Below are 22,520 nucleotides of genomic sequence, written 5' to 3'. Positions count from 1 at the left end.
TCTTAAAAAAATAGTAATAATAAGCACGCACACACACAAAATGGTGCTAAAATGGTGCTAAAATGGTGAAATGCTGAGAAACACCTGCTTCCAAATGTCGGGGGGGGAGCAACCATGAGAGGTCAGGAAAGGGGAGGGGATCATGCCCACTGTATTGACACACCAAAAGCGCTACATTCCCTGAAGTCTGGACAGCCAATGGGAATTCTGCTTTTAGTTTACAGCAGAAGAGCAATGATTGGCAGTACTAGGAGCCCTCCATCTAGATGGACCAAGATGTCATTTTGGGGCAGAAATCCGTTGTCTTCCTAATATCTAGTTCTGCCCTGAGAAAGGGAGCTGCAGCTAATCCTGGCTCTCTTATGAATGTACCTGCCTGGCCACAATTCCGATGTTTCCAAAACATGTATTTGACTAAGGGCACAAGCCTATGCAGATAAGCAGCCACCTCCTAACTCAGAGGCGACCGCCTATCCAATGCAGGGCAAGAGAAGCACGAAGGGGATCATTCCCTGGGTGCTTCTCCTGCCCTGCATTTTCAGCTAGACAGACGATTTTGGCTGTCTAGCCAGGGGAGGGCGGAGCGGGGGAGGAGGCTGCCAGATGACACTTAGGATGTGTCGTCCTGGCATTTCCGCCCTCCCCGCCTCGGAACACCCCCCGGAACGCCTCGTTTTGGCCGCTCCGTGCTCCTGTTGCGAGCGTGGAGCACAGGGCTGTTCCGTGCTGCCTGCGAGGCAGTGCAGAAGGGGGGGAAGGCCGGTTCTCTGGGAACTGACCTTGGAGTGCAGGCTCTGAGGTCAGTTCCAGGAAAACCAGATATCCTATGGCCATCTAGCTGCTGACTAGTGGCCATAGGATTGCTCCCTTATTCACTTAGTATATATTAGATATATATTTAGATTTTAGCAGTGTATTTAAAAATGTAATTTTTGAATCAGGCTTTAGTTTGCACTGCTTTGATTGCTGGTGCAACAACGCCCTCTGCAAGTATCAAATCCATTGGATCAGGCTGTCAGTGATGCAAGCTGTCTTAAATCTATCTAAATTCTCTGGCTTAAATGTTTGATGAACTTCAGACTTATGTTGAAGGGTGCAGTTCTGGCCCATGATTCTGGGGTGCTTTGAATATTGTCCACAACAATTCAAGTTGGCAGTGGAAATTATTTTAGCACCTTTTCCTGATCAGTCCTCTTTTCTCTAGCATTCTATCATTTTTCTGTTGCTAACTTCTTTCAATTTTAATTTTTTTCTTTAATTTTTCTTCACCCAAACACCTAGTTGTTTAAAAGACTTTCTGCCCTCCTTGTCAGTTCTTTATGTCCAGCTGCAATTATTAGCTTCAAACACTGCTTTTGTGTTTTTATGCCTAATTTACACAAGAACTAAACAGGGGAGTGTTTTCTTTCCCCTTTTCCTTGTCATATGATGGAAATTCAGTCTGCTTGCCAGCAAGGTTAGACTTTCTTTCTTTAAAAGGATATTTAAACTGCAAGTATGCATTTTGTCCTACAAAGTAGCCTGTTCTTAGCTGTGCCCCACATGGAAAAGAAATGACCAGTTTGAGGAAAAGAGTAATTTTATTTGTTACTTGTCCTTGGATATTTTCTTTTTAAAAGAGCAAGACCCACATCCTATACCAGTGTGCTCAAAAATAAACGTCTTTCCAAACAACAGTAGTGACTCATAAGAACCACCCCCCAAGGTTACTACATTGGCTATTATCATAGTTGTCCTTCAGATGAGGACACCTTATCCCTGTCCTTATCCCTGAGAAGCTCCCACACAGCTAGAAGTTTTTAAATGACCTGGCTGTGTGGGCAAGGCTGGATTCCATGGGTCTTTCACACATGATGGGCACCATGCCAGTTAGTGGGGTACCAGTTTGGGGGGGAAAGACCCATGCAGTTGGGTTCTCCCTGTGCTGTTGGGTCACTTAGAGTGCAATCCTGGGCATGTTTAGACAGAAAAAAGTCCTACAACTCCTAGCATTCCCCAGCCAGTCATGCTTACTGGGGAATGCTGGGAGTTGTAGGGCTTTTTCTGTCTAAACATGCATAGGATTGTGCCCTTAAACATTCACCCAGCTGTGCAATGGCTGCTCACAGATCAGTAGCTCCCATGCAACTGGAAGAATCTCAGGCACCATAGACTTACCACACTCTGTAGATGTAGTAGGAAACTGATCCACATACTCCTGTATGTACTCTGCTACAACAACTGAGTTTCATCATGAGGGTATAAGAAACAGGGCCTTTTCAGCTGTGGCATCCTTCTTATTCAATACCTTCCCCTAGGGAAGCACACTCAGCAATATCATACAGTTTTCACTGCATGTTAAAAATATGACTGTCGATGACAGCCTTTGGGAGCCAGGTAAAAGGCTCTATTGCTGATTTTTCTGTTGCTGTGGCTTTAACAGGTTTTTTTTATGCTTTTGTAATGCTATGTTAAGTTTTTTTAAAAAATTGTTTAGCTGATCTTGTGTCAATCTTTTATTTTATTAAATTAATTCCGTTAGCTGCTTTGGATCCCTTCGAGGGAAAAGGACAGGATATAAGTTTTTTTTAAAAAAAATAAAAATAGACTGAGCACTAACACGCCATCCTTCCTCTGTCTTACTACTAATAATTTGTATGCATGAGCAAGCCCAAGATGTCCCCCAAAGCAGGAAGTGAACCTTCTTCATTCTAGATGTGTTGCCAAATATACATTAATGTATACATTGTTTCTCATATGGTTAAGGCAGAAATGTGTATCTGCATTTTCCAATTTTGCTAGATCTCTTAATTCTGACTATGTGAGTTCACATGCATAAAACAGAGATAATGCAGGAGGCAGGTGATTTTGGTATTATGTTTAATCAGATCAGGCCAGGAGGATGTACAGTAGGATATCAATACACTTGTTATGGATATCTCTGCTAAGGAAGAACAGTCTTCAAACTCATGCACCTTTTCTAGAGTATACTACATCCAGCATAAAAAGGCATACACGTTAGAAGAACCTATCTGTCCTACAGGTCAATCCACATGAGAGAGACTCACATAATAAATCTTCCAGCTAGGGTTACATGCTTAGATCCCCACGGGTAGAATCACTCTCCAGGCTTAAATTTAGTGCAGTTCTTGAAGCTTTCTGGAGAGAAGGGGGGGGGCACCTCCTCCTAAATGAGGGACGTGCCTGTGTCTACCCCTCACTCTTGCATGGCTGAAAAGCAAGAGACCCTCATTCCTGCCACTGGTATCAGCTGACACAATAAGAAGCAGTTAAAAAAAAAAGGCTGTCACATGCACAAGGGCATTCTTGGCTACACAGAATATTTAAGTGAATTAACAGGTGATAAACAGGTCAGTTGACAATAGGCTGGATCCAAATGTTCCTTCCATTCGAGCAAAGGAACCTTTGGACCCAACCCTGTCTATATTGATTGTGTTGACTATATTTTATTATATGTTATTGCACTTTTCAGACAAATACCATTTCCCACAGTGATTCACCTTCAACAAAAAGTGAAGCACAGGCTTTACCTTCAAGCTTACAAACGAAAAGACACACAAGGAAAGGAGAGTGGAAGGAAAAGGTAGAGGAGGGAGATCAGTTTGGCAATGCCAGAATAAAGAGGTGAGTTGTAAACAGGCACTACCTGGTGATCTTTAGTTTTCTGGCTGGTGGTAGAGTCTAGTGTGTCTGTAATATTTAGCCAGTCAATTGACAAGCATCCTGTCCTATCTGTCTCCCCCTCTCTCTTAAGCAGCAATCCTACAAACACTTCTGTAGGAGAGGCATTGCTTTTCCCATCCCTACCCACCATCCCTCTTTCTCTCTAACTCTAAGAAACTGGTATGGTCAGTCTACTAACACACCTGCTTCAGAAGCCAGTATAGGGTTGCTTCCAGGTGCCATCATCACCCTGCCTTATTCACAGAATTTTACAGTGATCCAGACAACAGTGACTTCCATTTACATCCCTCCCATGTTTTCCCACTGCTTTGTCTGTCTCTTTCCTTACGTAATGAGAAAACTCCGTAACGAGAAAAAACATGGAATTGCTGCACAATGCTTTCTGGATTGTTAGCACTAAAAGCCCTCTGTCTGGAAGGACCCCCCCAGGCACACTACCACAGAGCAAATAAATACAGAAGAGCATTCAGCAAGACGTAGGGTTCCCCCCAGCGTCTAATAACTGTGGCTGTCTTGGTGTGCGTCCTGATTGAAAAGAGACCACATCCATACCGGTGACTCATGCAGAGACACGGCGCTGATGAAAAGGAATCTCACTGTGTGTATGACCCAGTCACTCTCGGGGGCAGGGCCATAGCAGCATTGCTGGTCTGCAGCCGAAGTTGACTGGACGGAAGGAAAGAAGGCCAGAGCAGAGCATCAGGCAGAGACCAGCAGGCAGCCTCCTCTGTGGACGCGCCCAGGAGCCTTGCGATTATTTAGTTATCTCGCAGCAGGCGGTTCTCTCTGAGCACAGCACACAGTTTGGGAAGGACCAGCGGAGCGCGCGTGGAAGGGACCCCGAGGCAAAGGCAGTCGTTTGCCGGAACAGGGCTGGCACAGCGAGGACGCGCCTCGAAACGCGTCGGTCCGCCAGTCTTTTAAGTGCTCGCCTTCTTGTGCGCGCTTATGTCCTACGGGCGGACGCGGCTGACCCGCAAGAACGGGAGTGAAAGGGCAGGGCAGGGCGAAAGGAACCCCTTGCATGTCCGGAAAATGCCTCAGGCAGCCCCCCGCCAAACGGCTCCTCTGCTCCCTTCCAAGCCAGTGTCTGTGGGGCAAATTCTCGCTCGGGGGCGGGGGGGTCACTGTCATGACTCATCCTTCCCCCGCCGCCTCGTATGGACTTTCGGGATACAGGCGGCGGCTCCTCTGCTCCCTGCGACGACAACGCGTGTGTGGTTTGCCCCATTTCCGCCTCCCCTTTTACCACACGCCCCGTCCTGCCCTCGCAGCCCCGCAGCCCCGCGCGGCCTCCCGCCTATTGTTCTCCCGCCGTCTCCCTGCTCCTCGTTCCCACCCCGCCGGCGGCTCCCTGCGGAAGGCGGGGCTTCTCTTCCCGGCCCCGGCATCGACCGACTCCGGGGGGCGGGGCGCAGCCGAGGCCGGGCGGGCTGAGGGAGAGCGGGTCGCCGGCGGCGGCGCTGGGCGGAGCGGGCGCCTCGCGGCGAGCTGCCCGGTGGACGTCCCTGCACCCGCGCGGCGGCGGCGCGGCCGAAGGCAGCCCGGGCCTGGCTTCCCTTCGCCTCGCCTCGCCTCGCCTCCCCCAGCTACCTCCGCCCGGGGCTGGCAAGCCAATGAGGGCCCGGACTCCGGCCCTCGCCGCCTCCGGAGCCGCCAGGAGCCCCCCGTGCCGACCCCCGGCTCTAGAAGAGGCGGGTGGACCGAACCCCCATGCGGCGGCTCCAGGAGAAATTCAGGAGGTGAGCCGCGTAACTGTCGGGAGACGGGGGGAGAGGTTCGTCAGGAGGCGAAATTTTATTGGGAAATAATCAGAGTTACAAGTTAATTCCTAGGGCCATTTCTCCGTTGTCTAGGGATGAGGCAGATTTCTAAGTCCTAGTGGATTCCTCCCACCCAAAGCCTTTGATCTCGCCCTGGAAAACTCCATCTACCGTTCAGTCCAAGTTCCAGACGATCCTTTGTATGATTCTTTTTGTACTATGCCACAAGAATTGAAATCAGTTAATACAGATCCCATTTTCTCATATTGGCTGTAGTCAGTGGGGATTATAAGAGTTTAAAGGGTGCTGTGGTGGTGGTGGTGTTGTTTTCCTCCTATACTTCCAGTTCATGCTTCTGGGGATTCTGATCTGTGATTCGTGCTTTACACTGCCAGGAGCCACACGGTAAAGACAGCTTAACTTGGGTTAGTTATCCCTTAACCATCTTTCATATGTGTGGTAATATTGTCGTAAATGAAATGCCCTGAAACTTGTTGGTTGATGGTTAGAAGTTGTATGGTTTATTATTTGTATTTTTATTTTGGGAGATAACCTTACACACACACACACACACACACACACCCCAAATGAAATGTCTCAGAAAGTGGGAAAATAAGTTGTAATAGGACAGATTTTAAAAAAAGACAATTTGAGTGGCAGAGTGCTTTCAGACAAGAAGGCTCCTTGCACCAACAGCCACAAGGCACTGTGCAGCTATATTGCCTTTTCTTCCTTAACAGATCTTTTCTGGAAAGAAAAAAAGATGGAAGAAGTGGTGGGAAAATATGAGGGGACTGCAAATTGAAGATGATGACATCTGGACGGACACACAGACCCCCCCCCCCCAAATGTCATTAACGAGGCAGTGTGATGGCACAATAAAAGCCTCAACTGGAAGCAGGGAGAGTGTATGCGTATGTTGGGGAGATCAAGTTCCTGATTGTGAAAACAGGATCAGGTGGCTGTAGTTATTCCAGATTAATTAAAGCAGAGTATAAGTGATGAAGTAATGTAGATGTGGCATGAGTGTGTGTGTCTTAAGTATTTTCCCATGGTTGATCTGAAGTAAGGAGATGTATGCAACCCCTTATGTCCTGTTTCTGTGAGTCATTTTATTAGAAACCCATGAGGGACAAGGACTTACTCTCAGGGGATCCTTACAAAGCTCTTTACTTCATATAGATTACCCTGTAGAGTGAGTTGGCTTTCATCTATAGCATTCAAGTTTTCTTCCTCTAACACTGGCTGTTTAAAGAAGCGGTTGAATGTACAAGTATGAGTACAAGAAAATTGTACTATTAGTACAAATTAGTACAAGAAATTTGGTGATATTGCTTGATAATCAGTAGAGAGAGGGCAGGGAGCATGACTTCTCCAGGCTGGTGTGGAAAGAGGCACATGTTTTACAGGAACTATAGAACCATTTTTGTGAATAGGAGCCTCTTTTAAGCTAAACGTTCCATGATGGAGTTTACTCTTACCTTGTAATGTATTGGACTTTATCAAGAAGCTTCATTTTTCATCTAATATTTATTTATTACTTATTTAAAGTATGTTTACCTCGCTTCGCAGTCAGCAGCCCCCGGTGTGGCTTACATATATGCAGAAAAACTAGACAGTCCCTGCCCGCAGGCGTAAATATTCCTTTTGCACATCCACTGATGGGGTGCAGCCTTCTTGCTTTTTTTAGAGCAGACAAGAACAGTTGTGCATGTTACTACAGTACAGGAATGCGTAATAAAATTCCATTAGTTTTTGCAGATAAACATGAAATGAGACTATGCCTCCTTGTAGAAAATAAATCCGTGGGAGTATTCCCTCTTTGTGCTATGTATGTGATTTCAGGTGTGACTTTGTGAACAGTGTAATATAAACCCTGGGAGCACATATTTGTATCCAAAGATCTCTGTTTTCATGCATTTAACTAGGGAGGAACTAGCAAATGCCTTGAAACAAAACCTGTACCTACAATATAACCTTTGTTTCTACCTATCATGTTCTCTACCTTCTCTGCTCACCCACAATCTTTGGTTATTCTAAACTGCCATTATTCCTAGGAGTGTTAGTATTTGCCAGAAGAAGACAAATGCTGCTGGCCCAAGTTGCTTATGAATGGCATGTAAAATTCAGACCCTTGCATTAATTTGTCCCTCCTGGTTTGCTCCACTTCTTCCTAGGATTTGCCTTTTTCCTATGCATCTATGCATTTTATGACACCCCTGATAAGGGAGAAGCATGTTGAGTGTACAGTGTTGAGATATACTTTGTGAGAATGACAGTTGAGATACTAGGATTTACAGAGAATGTGAGTTTTGCATACTGTTGGACAGGCTTCAAAAATTATACATGCAACTAGAAGCAATGGCTATTCCCTTTCTCTCTCTCAGTTGCTGAGAAAAGTGGGTAGGCTTGTGCTGACTGATGAGAAGAGAAGGGATTATATCACTTTGCTTTTAGAAAGGAAATAGATCACAGTGAAAGATGAGGCTTTTTCGTCTTCTAGAAGTGGGTGAAAGTTCATATATCCGGTGTTTGTCATATTCATCTTGGTTGAACTAAGCTTCTCCTTCATGTATGACTGTTGGAAAGAAACACGCTGAAAAGCCTCTCTGTGTCTTTTATGAATGAATGGCTGACTCTGCAGTTGGACGGGATTCATCTGTTTGTTTTTGCTATTTTTACAGTGTAAAACTGGGAAAAGAGGAGCAGAGGAAGAAATTAAGACCAATTTGGAAATCATTTAAAAGTTACATAATAGACTTCTTCTCAAAAAAGGAATAATTAGCGCATGAGGGTGTGGGGAGGCAGGAATAGTTTAATTAGGGGCATGATTGGATCTGCTCTGTATGTAGTTCCCCCAGCCCCGCATTGATATGCGTGCCTCTGTCTGTTTTCCACATCAGACATACCGAAGCACTGTCTGTCTCCTTCCTCTCCCAGTTGTTTCATCCTTATTTGAACAGCTGCTTAAGAACAGTCCTTTCTTCACATGAATCTGGAACTGTTGATTGTAGGCAAGGAGTGTATTATTAAAATTTGGGCTCAAGTACGGAGACAGGTAATGTATTGCTGTATTTATGACCTTTTTGACATATTCCCTGTTTTGGAGAGACTACTTGGATCAGAATGTAATTTTGGCCAGGGTCAGAAATATTTTCTAAGTACATAGTCTTCAGCACACACATTCTTGGAGCCAATATCAAATGTCTATGTACCAACCTTGCAGAAAGCTAACGATGTTTCAGATGTAATGACTGATAAGAATTTTTGCCAACACAACAATCTGGCACACTCTATCCATGACATATCTCAAGGCTAAAGCAAAACAGTGGTGGCTTCACTTTGATTTGAACCATTGGTAGCAGCTCACTTAGGATTCAGTGTCATGGTAAAGTTCCGATTACCAAAGAAGTAGTTACTCTACTTACAGATCTGGCTTGGGTATCAAGTTATAACCCTTGAGAGCTTTCTAGCCTCTTTTCATTATCCGTACACAGATTATAAAACACACTGAATCAAATTTATGGACCTTATAGTCCAACAGGGCATGTTGGGATCTGAGTTCTATACTTCAGATCACAACCACAACAAATATCAGAGATTAAAGGCGCAATCCTGGGCATGTTTAGACCAAAAAAAATACAACTCCCAGCATTCCCCAGCCACTGTGGCTGGCTGTTTACACTGGGGGTATTTTAGCTCAGGCAGGCCATAGTTAGCAAAGGATTATACACACTCCAGGGTAATACTGTATAGTGCTACCCCGTAGTGCAGCTGTGTTAATTAAGCATTCTGGTAGTCATAGGCAACAAGGAATTGCATGCAGGTGAGTGAGTGGGCTGATGGAGAAGGGTCAGAGCACTCTGTTTCTCCTCTGTGCCCAGCATAAAAACCAAGCAGGCTGCTTGAGAAGCTTGCGAGACCACATCCAGCACAGACATGCAGACGATTGTTGGAGGAGAAACGGAGCTCTCTGTCTTCTGCCAGCCCCGCAGTAAAAAAATAAAAGCTTTTGCAGGCTAGTAACTTTTGTTGGCTTATTTACAAGGCTGCTTTAGGGACACCGGCAGCCAGACAACCATGCTCTCAACACATTCAAGCCCTGTTTACAGCCATATTAATCAGACAGAATAAGAGAGAATAGTTGGAAATGATACCTTCTTTCAGATTGCTTTTGAATTATCACATCCTTTGTCAATCATAGGCCTTCACAGAAAAAAATAGAATTACCAAGGTATTACTATATCTGCAGGCTGCTGGTTACACTATCTGTTGGGATTGCTGCTCTTAGGAGAAAGGAAATGAAAACAAACCATTTTATGCAAACTAGATCATCCAAAAATTATAGGGAGCTTGTTTTTTCTCAGGACTTGAAGCAAAACAGTACATTTCAATACAATATTTGGAGAGCAAAGAATTTATTTCTTTTTTAATTTGTAATTCTTGGAATTAAGAGAAGACCCCTCCTTTATATTATCAGTAAACCTGGATACTAATTTGGAAAGGGATACTAACTAGAAAGGTGATTCATTTAAAATAATTGTTCTCAACTCTATTAAGAGCATCAGTCCTAGGAATCTGAAATTGTTTTCTAGCCTGTGCACAAGGCCATCTGACATACCATGAAATCATTTTTAGTTTGGTCCTTTTGTGTCTCAAACAGTTCACTACAATACTGATTCCACTACAATAATGATTATGGCTTTCAGAAAAGATAGCAGTCTCCCTTTGTGTGGGAGACTAAATTTAGTATCTATATTCTGGGAGATAATACAGTATGGGTGAAAACAGAAGCAGAAAGACAAACACCAAACTTAACCCAGAACATTTTTTGTTAAAAAAACGAATCTGTTAGCAGGATTTAATTTGCTTAATTTTGCTCATAGTACATCTGTTCTCTGGAGGCTCAGTCTAAGGTTTATGCTCTTACCACAAAATACAAATTCCTTATATGTATTGCTTGAATACAAATCTTAGGAGAACTGACTGGGCTTCTTTGGGATTCATATGCTAAATCCAATTTAATTTACTCATTCTGTGCATGTTTAATTCTTTTTTTGGGTGGGATCAAAACACATTCTTGTGTAAGCAGAAGTAAAGGGAAGGTCCCCAAGGACTTCCACCTTCTCTCGCTCATTCCCCCTATGCCACATCTCATGTTCTTCCAGAGGGTTCTTATAGTCCCAGGACTGGAATTTATAGGACTAGGAAGGATCTGTCTCTAGAGCCAAACCATTGTGTTTGCACTATGCTGTATATGTTCTAGCACACTAGTCTTCAGCTAGTATATTGCGACACCAAGCTGGATTGTTGGGCCTGGGTGATTACTCGAAGCTAACATGGATTTGTCAAGAACAAATACTGCCAGACGAATCTGATCTCATTTTTTGATCAGGTAACCTCCCTTGTGGACTGTGGGAATGCTGTGGACATAATATACCTCAACTTCAGCAAAGCTTTCGACAAAGTGCCCCATGATATCCTGATGAGCAAACTAACTCAAAGTGGGCTAGATGAAACAACAATCAGGTGAATCCACAGTTGGCTACAGAATCGGACTCAAAGACTGCTTATGAATGGGATCTTCTCAAACTGGGGAGAGGTAACGAGTGGGGTTCTTGATAGACTGGAGCACTGGGCAGAGAATAACAGAATGAAATTTAATAGGGATAAATGCCAAGTTCTGCACCTAGGAAAAAGAAACTAAATGCACAGTTACAAGATGGGAGATACTTGGCTCAACAATGCTACAAGCGAGAAAGATCTTGGAATTGTTGTAGATCACAAGCTAAATATGAGCCAACAAAGTGATGTGGCTGCAAAAACGGCCAATGCTATTTTGGGCTGCATTAATAGAAGCATAGCTTCCAAATCCCGGGAAGTACTAGTTCCCCTCTACTCAGCACTGGTTAGGCCTCATCTGGAGTACTGTGTCCAGTTCTGGGCATCACACTTTAAGAAGGAAGCAGACAAGCTGGAGGGGGTTCAGAGGAGGGCAACAAAGATGATCTGGGGACTGGGAACAAAGCCCTATGAAGAGAGACTGAAAGAACTGGGCATGTTTAGCCTTGAGAAGAGAAGACTGAGGGGAGATAGGATAGCGCTCTTCAAGTACGTGAAAGGTTGTCACAGACAGGAAGGCCAGGATCTCTTCTCAGTCATCCCAGAATGCAGGACATGGAATAATGGGCTCAAGTTCCAGGAAGCCAGATTCCAGCTGAACATCAGGAAAAACTCCCTGACTGTTAGAGCAATACAACAATGGAACCAATTACCTAGGGAGGTAGTGGGCTCTCCTACACAGGAGGCATTCAAGATGAGGCTGGACAGCCATCTATTGGGGATGCTCTGACTTGGATTCCTGCATTGGGCAGGGGGTTGGACTTGATGGTCTTGTAGGTCCCTCCCAACCCTACTATTCTATGATTCTATGGGTCCTAGTAGGGAGACAACCACAGTTATCTTTTGTGTTCCCCCCTTCCCCACTTTTTTCTAGAGAAGAGAAAAGAGCGGGTAAAACAGGAATATGAGGAGGGGTACAGTGAGTAGTAAGGAAAAAGTTAGGCATCTTTAAAAAAAGAGAGGAGTGGACCCATGTAGCAGGTTGGGATTGAAGGTGAGTCCTGGTCTGAAGAACTTGAGGACTACCTCATGCTACTATTCTAGCTTACTCTTGTTTGAAAGGGGACATAAAGGTATATTGCACAAGGAAACCAGAAGGGCAGTAGATAACAGTAGCAAAAGGTGATACATCTGGTTTAAGGAAACCTGTACAATTTATTGATGAAAAGTATTTTATTCACAAATTATTTTAAAACCTACACTGGAGCATGTACAAGGGATGTACAGTTTGTGACTGACCTTGATGGCCAAGTCAAAATTGTAGTCGCTAGCTCCTTTTCCTGGCAAGCCTCCCACTGGCCTTTTTCGCTGGAAAGGCAGGACAATGTGCTGGCTTGGACACCATTGCTTGGAAGCGCCTTGGTACCTTTGTACAGCAGTGCTCAAGGCATGTGCATGCGTGCACATATACGCACAGCTGGCCCTTCCCAAGGGAATGACCAGCAGGATGAGGATCGTGCCAGCTTGGGCGCCACTGTTTGAGGGAACCACAAGCACCGGCGCCACTGTTTGAGGGCAACACAAGCACCTTCTGGAAGTGGTGTCCAGCCCTTCCCCACCGGCTTTTCCAAAGGGAAGGGCCAGGAGGAAGGGGAGTGTGCTGATGGCCTGGGTGCTGCAGGGCAATGGTGTTCAGGGCACCGTTGTCCAAAGGTACCCAAGCAAGCCTTCTTTCTGCTCCAAAGTAGGAAAGGCCAATGGGGAACAGTTGCCAGTTTGGCCCAGGATGACCAAGACACTCCAGGCCCCTAGCCATGCAACAGCCAAACAAGCTCCAGCCTCCCTCCCAATTTTGGAGCTGGGGAGGTGGCAGGGATTTCTCATAACCAGGATGATCCACACCCACCTGTGTAGCTTCAAAATTTGGAGTAAGGCTGGTTGTTCATCATGCTCACCAGAGGGCAGAAGCACATCCACAAGCATAGTGAGCAGAGTTGTTGAAGCCTGAGCATGTGTAGCCTAGTAGCTTTGTCTGGAGCTGTAGTTGCTACAGAAAGACCTACGCCTATGAGTCGAGCTCAGGCTGGAGGAAGAGAGTGGGAAGGCGATCTTTGCGATTCCTCCTGCCCACTGTGCCTCCTGAAAAGCTGTGGAGGGCTGTGAGACTCTCTAGAGCAATATGAGATGCGGGGCACTGCAGGAGGAAATAACAAAGTGCTTCTCCATTTACTTCCTCCAGCAGGCAGCCTCCACTGGATCCCAGTGCCTTCTGTGAATGGAAGGAGGCCTTTCCATGAATGGAGTGGCCAATCTGGATCCAACCTATCATGTATTTAGGTCACCAGACAGCATTTTTCCTATTAATTTATCAAATTGTGAAGAAACATCCTAAGTGTATAGCACTGTTGATAGTGGCCTTACAAACCGAGGATGATACAGAAAGCAATTAAGCATCCCAATCTTTCCCTTCCTTCCAAAGATATTTAAAAATGTCTCATCTGTTCTCAGTGTGCTCGCTGTACAGTACATATGAGAAATGAGTTATATAAACTCCTGTGCGGCTTTACTGGTACAGCATAATAGGTCTTATATAAATGCCCATTTCCACTACTATTTTGTGTGTCACTCTTCTTCCTTAACTTTTGTCTCTCTTAGATTGTTAGCAGAGTATGTCTTTTTTCTTTTTTAAGTTTGCATATGTCTTCAAAAGACTATCATTATAGAATAGAATAGAAAAGGGATGTTGTCAAGCTTAAAGCAGAGTTCCTTTGCACTTCTTAAAACAAATACATGTACACTTGTATTTAGAATTGCAAGTTTAATAACTTAAACATGTATTCTAGGAAGTAAGCCCCTTTGAACATTGTGGAGCTTACAGTGTAATCCTACACATGTGTGCTTGGTAACAATATGAAATAGTTTTTATTGTTGTTCATAGTTTGTTTATTTACTTCATTCCATTTCTATACTGCCCAATAGCCAAAGCTCTCTGGGCAGTTCACAAAAATTAAAACCAAACGGCACACAATAAAACAATTTAAAATATATAGAACATTAAAACCACAATATGACAATACAACCACAGTAAAACCTAGCAGCAGTGCAGGAATTTAAAACACAGATTTAAAACAGCAAAGCTAAAAGTCTAGAAAGCTAAAAAATGCTAAAATGCCTTGGAAAATAAAAAGGTCTTCACCTGGTGCCGAAAGGAATACAATGTAGGTACCAGGCGAACCTCACTAGGGAGCTCATTCCAAGCCGGAGTGCCACAGCAGAAAAAGCTGTCCTCCTAGTAGCCACCCGCCTCACTTCCTTTGGCAGGGGATCCCAGAGAAGGGCCGCTGAGGATGATCTTAAAGTCTGGGCAGGCACATATGGGAGGAGGCGATCCTTCAGATAACCTGGCCCCAAGCCGTTAAGGGCTTTGAATGTTAACACCAGCACTTTGAATCGGGCCCGGAAATGGACTGGCAGCCAGTGCAGCTGAAAAAGTATTGGCGTAATATGAGCTCATTGGCCAGTCCCCATAACAATCTTGCTGCCCTATTTTGGACCAGCTGAAGTTTCCGGACCATTTTGAGTTCATATGAGTTTGGTATGCAAATTTTCAACTTCTGGATTGATTCTGTGATTCTTTGCTGGTATGTCTGCAAACATAAGATGGACTAAAACAACTGGTGTAGAATGTACAGTAAGGGTTCAATCCTACGTGGCCTACAACTTTCATGGTGGCTGCGGGATGCTGGGCGTTGTAGGATTTTTTTCTGTCTAAACATGCACCCTAACTCATCTACACATGGCAATATAGTATTTGAGAGCAAGCATTTTTAATGCAGAGAGAGCTCTTCATTTAATTAAAAATCATCATGCTGCTTCAAGTTCCTAGCAAGAAATTTCCAATGGCACTGGCGCCATAGTTGTTTATAGACATTTATACAAAGTAAGTGCATGTTTTGGGAATAAATAAAATTATGCCAGGAGCAGCCTGATATTATATATGTGTGTGTGTAGAGTGGCCTCCTCTCCTACCTCCCAGACACCAAGCAAAAAAGTGCAGTTTAATTCTAAGAGGAACATGCTTGTTTCCTCTTCTTTCCTTCTATCCTCCATCTCCTGAGTCCTCCATTACTGGCTGGTGGGCTACTGAGTATATACAGTGGCTGTACATGCCGAGAGTGTTCCCACTCAGAGCAACTCAGAAGGTAGCAGAGGGGGATGCCATTGGTAAGGAACACTCTCCCTTCCTCCCATAAATGGATATGTTTGGTTCTCCTGGGCACGGCCCAGAATTTTCTTTTGTGAAATGGACATCCATTCAGACACCCTAAGCCAATCATGACTAGTGACTAAACTGTAAAAAAAAACAAAATCCTCACTCCAGTGTCTGTCCAGTATTGCAGAGCACTAGAACATCAGCAAAAGGCAGCATCCCCAATAAGGGAGGTGTCTCCTGGGGTGGGGGTGGATGTGTGTGTCAATCTAGAAGCCTCCCCAGGCTACAAACCTGAGGCTTTAGAGGGAGTGGAACCCCATTCCATTTGGTTGAACACCTCTATTTTACCTCTCCATTTTACCAAATTCTTATACTGGGACCATTTTCAGTGTAGTTGTATAATCCCTTTAATGCTCGGTATCTGTTTGTTTGTGATATTTAGATACCACTAAATATAATAAAATCCCTAATATCTAGAATATTAAAACATTAAATCTTCATTTTAACTCAGTAAATAAATGTATTCCTTTACGTCCATGTAAGTATCAATTTGCATCAACTTTTCTGTATGTCTTGCCTCAACAGATTCATGAACCACCCGGCTCCAGCAAACAGTCGTTACAAGCCCACTTGCTATGAGCATGCTGCTAACTGTTACACTCACGCGGTAAGTAAATGGACTTACTGGCAGCGCAAACCACACAGCATCCAAATCATTCCAGTTCCCATCTGCAGTAGATTTTACTGTTTTTTAAATCACGGTTGAGCACAACCTACTACTTGGAAGTGCCATTAAAGCAAATTAGGTTGTTGACATAAGTGCATGTTCTGGGAGCTCAGCAGAGTCCAAAAGTTCCATTGATTGTTATACAGTCTTTCTTCATTCTGGCCCATATTTAGGAATCAAAGGTTCCCTAAAGTCTCATGAAAGCAGATTCCTCCACTAATCTAATGATTGCTAAACTATCATTCTGCCACCTTGGAGGCTCTAGAGAAATTTATCACCCAAATGTTTTGACAGCCTTTTGAATGAGGCAGCAGTGATGTTTTATATTGACACATGTCTTTCATGGTAAAGACGCCTTGTAAATAAAGCTGTGCAAGTTATCATCCCACAAAAACATTTACTAGTCTGGCTGCCCATACTACCATACATTAATAATATGTGGCCTAAAAGAGAGAGAGAGAACTAGCCCTTCTAAATGTTCCCTATTTGGTCCCTGAAGGAGATTCTTAGTCTTTCTAGGCTTTTCTTAATTGCTTGGACACAGCTACATACGAGGGACAAAACTGATAATCCATGGAACTAGGATGGTGAACTGTTATTATAATTTATTTTCTATTATAATTTACAATGTATTACACCAGAAATCTTGCTTATGTTTTGCATTGCATTATGTTAGTGTTCTGGTTCATGCTACTTCCACACTAAAGGTAATGGTAGAATTATCTCATAATTGTTTGGGGATTTTTGCTTCTGCTTGTGGCTGTTTTTTATTTTATTTTTCGTTTGTTTTGTAGTGTTGATTACTTTTTTAGCAGCCCATGCTGAAAACTACTAACTTGTAGTTTTAACCATACACAGTCTTTGGGGTTGTTGTGAGTAATTTTTCTCCAGCGGGCCACAAACATAAGTAAATGCAAGTCATTCATATGTTTAATGAGATGAGAGCTTAATGATATAGGGTGGGATACAAATGTTTTAAATAAGTTAAAATAAAATAAATTAATGCCAGATTTTGGTGTGTGTGTCCACACACATACACACACACACACAGTAACCACCATGAACAATAAGCTGAAGTATTAATTCTTGATGGAGGCCTTAATTAAAAATGAGCATATTTGTTCCTTTCCCCCTCAAAAAATTGTTCCACAGTTGTTAAAATGCTGACAGGGAGACAGCTGGCATCTTATTGGGTCAATCTCAGCAGAAGAATCCTGCAGTTACTTCTGTATACCATCCTTTCATTTCAAGTTCTTCCTTTCATTTCACATCTGCCTTGTTTATAGAGCCAGTGTGATGTAGCGGCGAGAGTGTTGGACTGGGAGTTGGGAGATCCAGGTTCTAGTCCTCACTTGGCCATGGAAGCTCACTGGGCCAGTCACAGACTCTCAGCCCAGCCCACCTCACAGGGTTGTTGTTGTGAGGATAAAATGGAGAAGGAGGACTATGTATGCCGCCTTGGGTTCCTTAAGGAGGAACAAAGGCGGGATATAAATGCAATCAATCAATGAATAAAATAGGCACTCATCAGGGTGATCAGCAATTGTAGATCAGATGATAAAATGGGGCATGTGTGTTTAGTTGAAATTTTACAAGTTTTATCTGAACCTTTATTTATGATTGCAACTTTGCAGCAAATTATACATGTATAGATAAATCAGAAGGATTTGCATGTAAAGGACTGCATCTTGCCTGCATATCTATTTCATGTCTAGTTTAAAGTCTATATTTTGTTCAGACTAAGCACATTTCTGGCCCAATTTTCATGTCCCTATTACATTTGTGGGAATTAGTTATTGTCTGTTCTAACTGATCAGCACAGCAATCCAATGGTCCCTGGGAGAGTGTCCCAGGGACCACAGCATATAGCGGATTTCCCTTCCTGAGGCTGTAGACACTGCACTGATCTCCAAGTGGGTATTTCCTCCCTTCTCCTCCCACCCCTCAGAGCCACTGTGGTAAACTCCACAGCAGCGGTCTTGCGAGATCACAGTTGCAATCTTGGAAGAGGTCTGGGGAGGGTAGGAAAGGGTGTGCTGGTAGGCAGAGAGGGGAGGAGCGAATAGGAGGTGGGTCTGCAGGATTCACAAGTCTCTGTTCTTGGCCACACACGCAGGTGAGCCAGCAAGCTGGATGGGCTCAGAGGCCTGTCTAGCTCAAAATAGCATTTTTCCCCTCCTTTGCTCCTCCCACCCTGCCTTGCAGGCCATAGGATAGAGGGCTCTGATCTTGGAGCCAGCCCTCTGTAGACCAGCAACTCCTTAGGAATGCATTCTATAATAGGTAAACAGAACAAATGCTATAACATTAACCGTGTTACCAGGTTAACTGTAGCTTCACTTCTCAAAAACCAAATCGGTAATATGGGATGGAAAATATTTTTCCGATATCATAGAATCATAGAATAGTAGGGTTGGAAGGGGCCTACAAGGCCATCGAGTCCAACCCCCTGCTCAATGCAGGAATCCAAGTGAGAGCATCCCTGACAAATGGCTGTCCAGCCTCGTCTTGAAGGCCTCCAGTGTGGGAGAGCCCACCACCTCCCCAGGTAATTGGTTCCATTGTCGTATTGCTCTTACAGTCAGGAAGCTTCCTGTAACTTGAGCCCATTATTCCGTGTCCTGCACTCTGGGATGATCAAGAAGAGATCCTGGCCTTCTTCTCTGTGACAACCTTTCAAGTACTTGAAGAGTGCTATCATATCTCCCCTCAGTCTTCTCTTCTCAAGGCTAAACATGCCCAGTTCTTTCAGTCTCTCTTCATAGGGCTTTGTTTCCAGTCCCCTGATCATCTTTGTTGCCCTCCTCTGAACCCTCTCCAGTTTGTCTGCATCCTTCTTCAAGTGTGGTGCCCAGAACTGGACACAGGACTCCAGATGAGGCCTAACCAGTGCTGAGTAGAGGGGAACTAGTACTTCCCGGGATTTGGAAGCGCTGCTTCTATGAATGCAGCCCAAAATTGCATTTGCCTTTTTTGCAGCCACATCACATTGTTGGCTCATATTCAGCTTGTGATCGACAACAATTCCAAGATCCTTCTCGCTTGTAGTGTGGTTGAGCCACGTATCCCCCATCTTGTAACTGTGCATTTGGTTTCTTTTTCCTAGGTGCAGAACTTGGCATTTGTCTCTATTAAATGCCATTCTGTTGTTTTCTGCCCAGCGCTCCAGTCTATCCAGATCACTTTGAATTTTGTTTCTATCTTCCAAAGTATTAGCTATCCCGCCCAATTTTGTGTCATCTGCAAATTTGATCAGCATTCCCTGCACCTCCTCCTCCAAGTCATTAATAAAAATGTTGAAGAGCACTGGGCCCAGGACTGAGCCCTGCAGTACCCCACTCGTTACCTCTCCCCAGCTTGAGAAGGTCCCATTGATAAGCACTCTTTGAGTCCAATTCTGTAGCCAACTGTGGATCCACCGGATCGTTGTTTCATCTAGCCCGCTTTGAGCTAGTTTGCTCATCAGGATATCATGGGGCACTTTGCCGAAAGCTTTGCTGACGTCGAGGTATATGATGTCTACAGCATTCCCACGGTCTACAAGGGAGGTTACTTGATCAAAAAATGAGATCAGATTTGTCTGGCAGGACTTGTTTTTGACAAATCCATGTTGGCTTCGAGTAATCACGGCATTGTTGTCAAGGTGCTTCCAGATGGATTGCTTTATGATCTGCTCCAGAATTTTCCCAGGGATTGATGTCAGACTGACTGGTCTGTAGTTCCCAGGTTCCTCCTTTTTACCCTTTTTGAAGATAGGGACAACGTTAGCCCTCCTCCAGTCATCTGGCACTTCCCCCATCCTCCATGATTTCTCAAAGAGAATAGACAGTGGTTCTGAGAGTTCTTCTGCCAGGTCCTTTATGACTCTAGGATGCAGTTCATCTGGCCCTGGAGATTTGAACTCATTCAAAGTAATGAGGTGTTCCTTGACCATATGCCTGTCGATCTCAAGCTGCAATCTTGCCCCTTCAGCCTGTACTTCGCCTTTGCCAGGGGGGTCATAGACCCTCTTTTGGGAGAAGACTGAGCCAAAGTAAGAATTGAGCACCTCTGCCTTTTCTTTGTCATCTGTTATCATTTTGCCATCCTTATTTAATAGCTGAACCACCATTTCTTTCCTCTGCCTTTTACTATGCACGTATCTGAAGAAAGCCTTTTTGTTGTTTTTAACATTCCTTGCTAACCTCAGCTCATTCTCAGCTTTAGCCTTCCTGACGCCATCCCTGCAATTCTGTGCTATCTGCCTGTACTCTTCCTTTGTTACTTGGCCTTCTTTCCACTTCCTATATGTGTCCTTTTTTGTTTTCAGATCATCCCTAAGCTTTTTGTGAAGCCACATTGGCTTCTTCTGTTGTCTTCCACCTTTTCTTCTTGTTGGAATTGTTTGTGATTGTGCCTTGAGAATTTCCTTTTTTAAAAGCTCCCACCCATCTTGGACTCCTTTTCTCGCTAGCATCACTTGCCATGGGACCTTACTGATCATTGTTCTGAGTTTATGAAAATCAGCTTTCCTAAAATCCATGGTACGCGTTTGACTGCACTCGGCTTTTGCTTCCCTTAGAACCAAGAACTCAAGTACAACATGGTCGCTTTCCCCCAGAGTTCCTGTAACTGCTACTTTATCCACTAAGTCATCTCTGTTGGTTAGGATCAAGTCAAGGATAGCCGATCCTCTAGTTCCTTCCTCTACTTTCTGTAGGAGGAAGTTATCCGCCACACAAGTCAGGAATTTCCTGGAGGGGCCATGTTTTGCAGAATTTGTCTCCCAACAAATATCGGGGAAATTGAAGTCCCCCATTACTACTACATCATGCTTCCTTAAAACATTGGCTATTTGCTTTTCAAAAGTTTCATCCTTGTCTTCTCCTTGATTGGGTGGCCGGTAGTAGACTCCAACCACCAGGTTCCTTTTATTCTTTGCTCCATTTATTTCAACCCAGATGCTCTCGATGGGGCTACCAAGCTCCTCCTCCTGTATTTCTGTGCAGAGATATGTATTTTTCACATACAGTGCAACCCCACCTCCCTTTCTGTTCCTCCTGTTCTTTTTGAACAAGTTATATCCTTCAATTGCTGTATTCCAGTCATGAGAGTCATCCCACCAAGTCTCAGTTATACCTATCAGGTCATAATTTCCCTCTTGTATTAAGAGTTCAAGTTCGTTCTGTTTGTTTCCCATACTCTGGGATTAGTATATAGACATCGAAGACCATGTGCTTCATAGTCTGGCTTTCTTCCTACATGTGTCTGAAGACTATTATTGGGCGCTATCAGAGCTGTTCTCTCCATTGCAGTGCATGCGCCTATGTCCATTGTTACCCCCAACATTACATCTCCCTTCCCCGTAGGATTCAGTTTAAAGCCCTCCTGATGAAGTTGTTCATGCTGTGGCCAAACACATTCTTCCCATCCTTTGTGAGGTGCAACCCATCCCTAGCCAACAGCCCATCTTCCAGGAAGTATAGCCCGTGGTCCCAGAATCCAAATCTCTCTCGTCGGCACCACCTTCATAGCCAGTCATTCACCCGGAGTATTTTTCGTTCCCTTTCTATCCCTCTTCTAACTACTGGAAGGATGGATGAGAAAACTATCTGGGCCCCAAAGTTCTTGAGTTTCCTTCCCAAAGCTTCAAAGTCTGACGTGATCTCTTTGTAGCTCCGCTTGGCGGTATCATTTGTTCCCACATGGATGAGAAGAAAGGGATACCTGTCAGTGGGCTTTATGAGTGCAGGCAACCTTTCAGTCACGTCTCTAATCTGTCCTCCCGGGAGACAACATACCTGGCGAGTCCATGGGTCTTCGCGACATACTTGGGTCTCGATCCCACGCAGCAAGGAGTCTCCCACTACTACCACTCTTCTCTTCTTCTTCTTGTAGGCCTGGGTTTCATCGCCTCTGTTTGACTGACCTTTAGCCTCTTGCTCACTCTCATGCAGGTTCCCCTGTGATTCTTCCTCTGCAGGCTGTCCTCCAGTCTCATCCGCAAGTACCTGGAATCGGTTCCACAGCTCCACTGCTTCCACTGGTGCAGAGTGGCATCTAGTTCTTCTTCTCCTAACTGTCACCCTTTTCCAAGGAGTATCCTCTATTCCATTTTTCTTCACCTCAGCATTTCCCACTGCTTCATCTTGCTGTTGCTCTTCAAGCTTCTGGTCTGCCCTTTGCTGCTGTAGTTCCCCCATTCTGTCCAAGAACTCTTCGTGTTCTCTTATTCCCCAGAGGGTCGACAGTCGCCGCTCCAGTCCACTTACTTTTTCCTCCAGCAGCGTGATCAACTTGCACTTGTTGCAGGTGTAGGCCATGTTGTTCTCGGGCAAGAAAACAAACATTGCACACACCTTGCAGGTCACCACCACTGGAGAGTCTTGTCCTTCCATAGCCTCTTTTCCCTTTTTGTGTCTAGCTTTGTGATTGTTCTAGACTAGCCTGTGCCTGCTCCTCTACTCAGTAGAGGTTAAAAGCAGAGTCCCACTGGTGTGGAAGTGTGTGTTACAAGACAAATAAATGAAAAAAAGTTAGTAAAAAAATAAAAAAAAATGTTAGGGGCCTCCCCCTTGACCTCCCCTGGCCA

The 22,520-nt window shown here is 44.4% G+C and overlaps 1 protein-coding gene across 7 annotated transcripts in view; it reads left to right on the top strand.

The window, feature by feature from the left end:
• The first annotated feature begins 5,104 nt into the window (after positions 1 to 5,104).
• The window catches only part of MMD (monocyte to macrophage differentiation associated), a 36,644-nt gene continuing 19,228 nt past the window's right edge, over positions 5,105 to 22,520 (top strand). For 4 of the 7 annotated variants that reach the window (XR_014788155.1, XM_084837236.1, XM_084837234.1 and 1 more), the window contains exons 1-3: positions 5,105 to 5,426; positions 10,843 to 10,976; positions 15,808 to 15,889. Coding sequence is in view for 5 of the 7 variants with exons in the window: in XM_084837236.1 (XP_084693362.1) it covers positions 5,301 to 5,426; positions 10,843 to 10,976; positions 15,808 to 15,889 (342 nt within the window). In the remaining 2 variants the exon portion in view is untranslated. The remainder of the gene's footprint in view (positions 5,427 to 10,842; positions 10,977 to 15,807; positions 15,890 to 22,520) is intronic. The other 3 variants (XR_014788157.1, XM_084837235.1, XM_084837237.1) reach the window with 1 other exon arrangement.

Source organism: Heloderma suspectum, chromosome 2 (genome assembly GCF_057233095.1).
Source record: "Heloderma suspectum isolate Gila_16-S chromosome 2, 16-S_ref, whole genome shotgun sequence".
In the NCBI taxonomy this organism is placed as follows: Eukaryota; Metazoa; Chordata; class Lepidosauria; order Squamata; family Helodermatidae; genus Heloderma; species Heloderma suspectum.
Note: the sequence above shows the minus strand (reverse complement) of the source record. Positions and strands in the feature narration are given on the sequence as shown.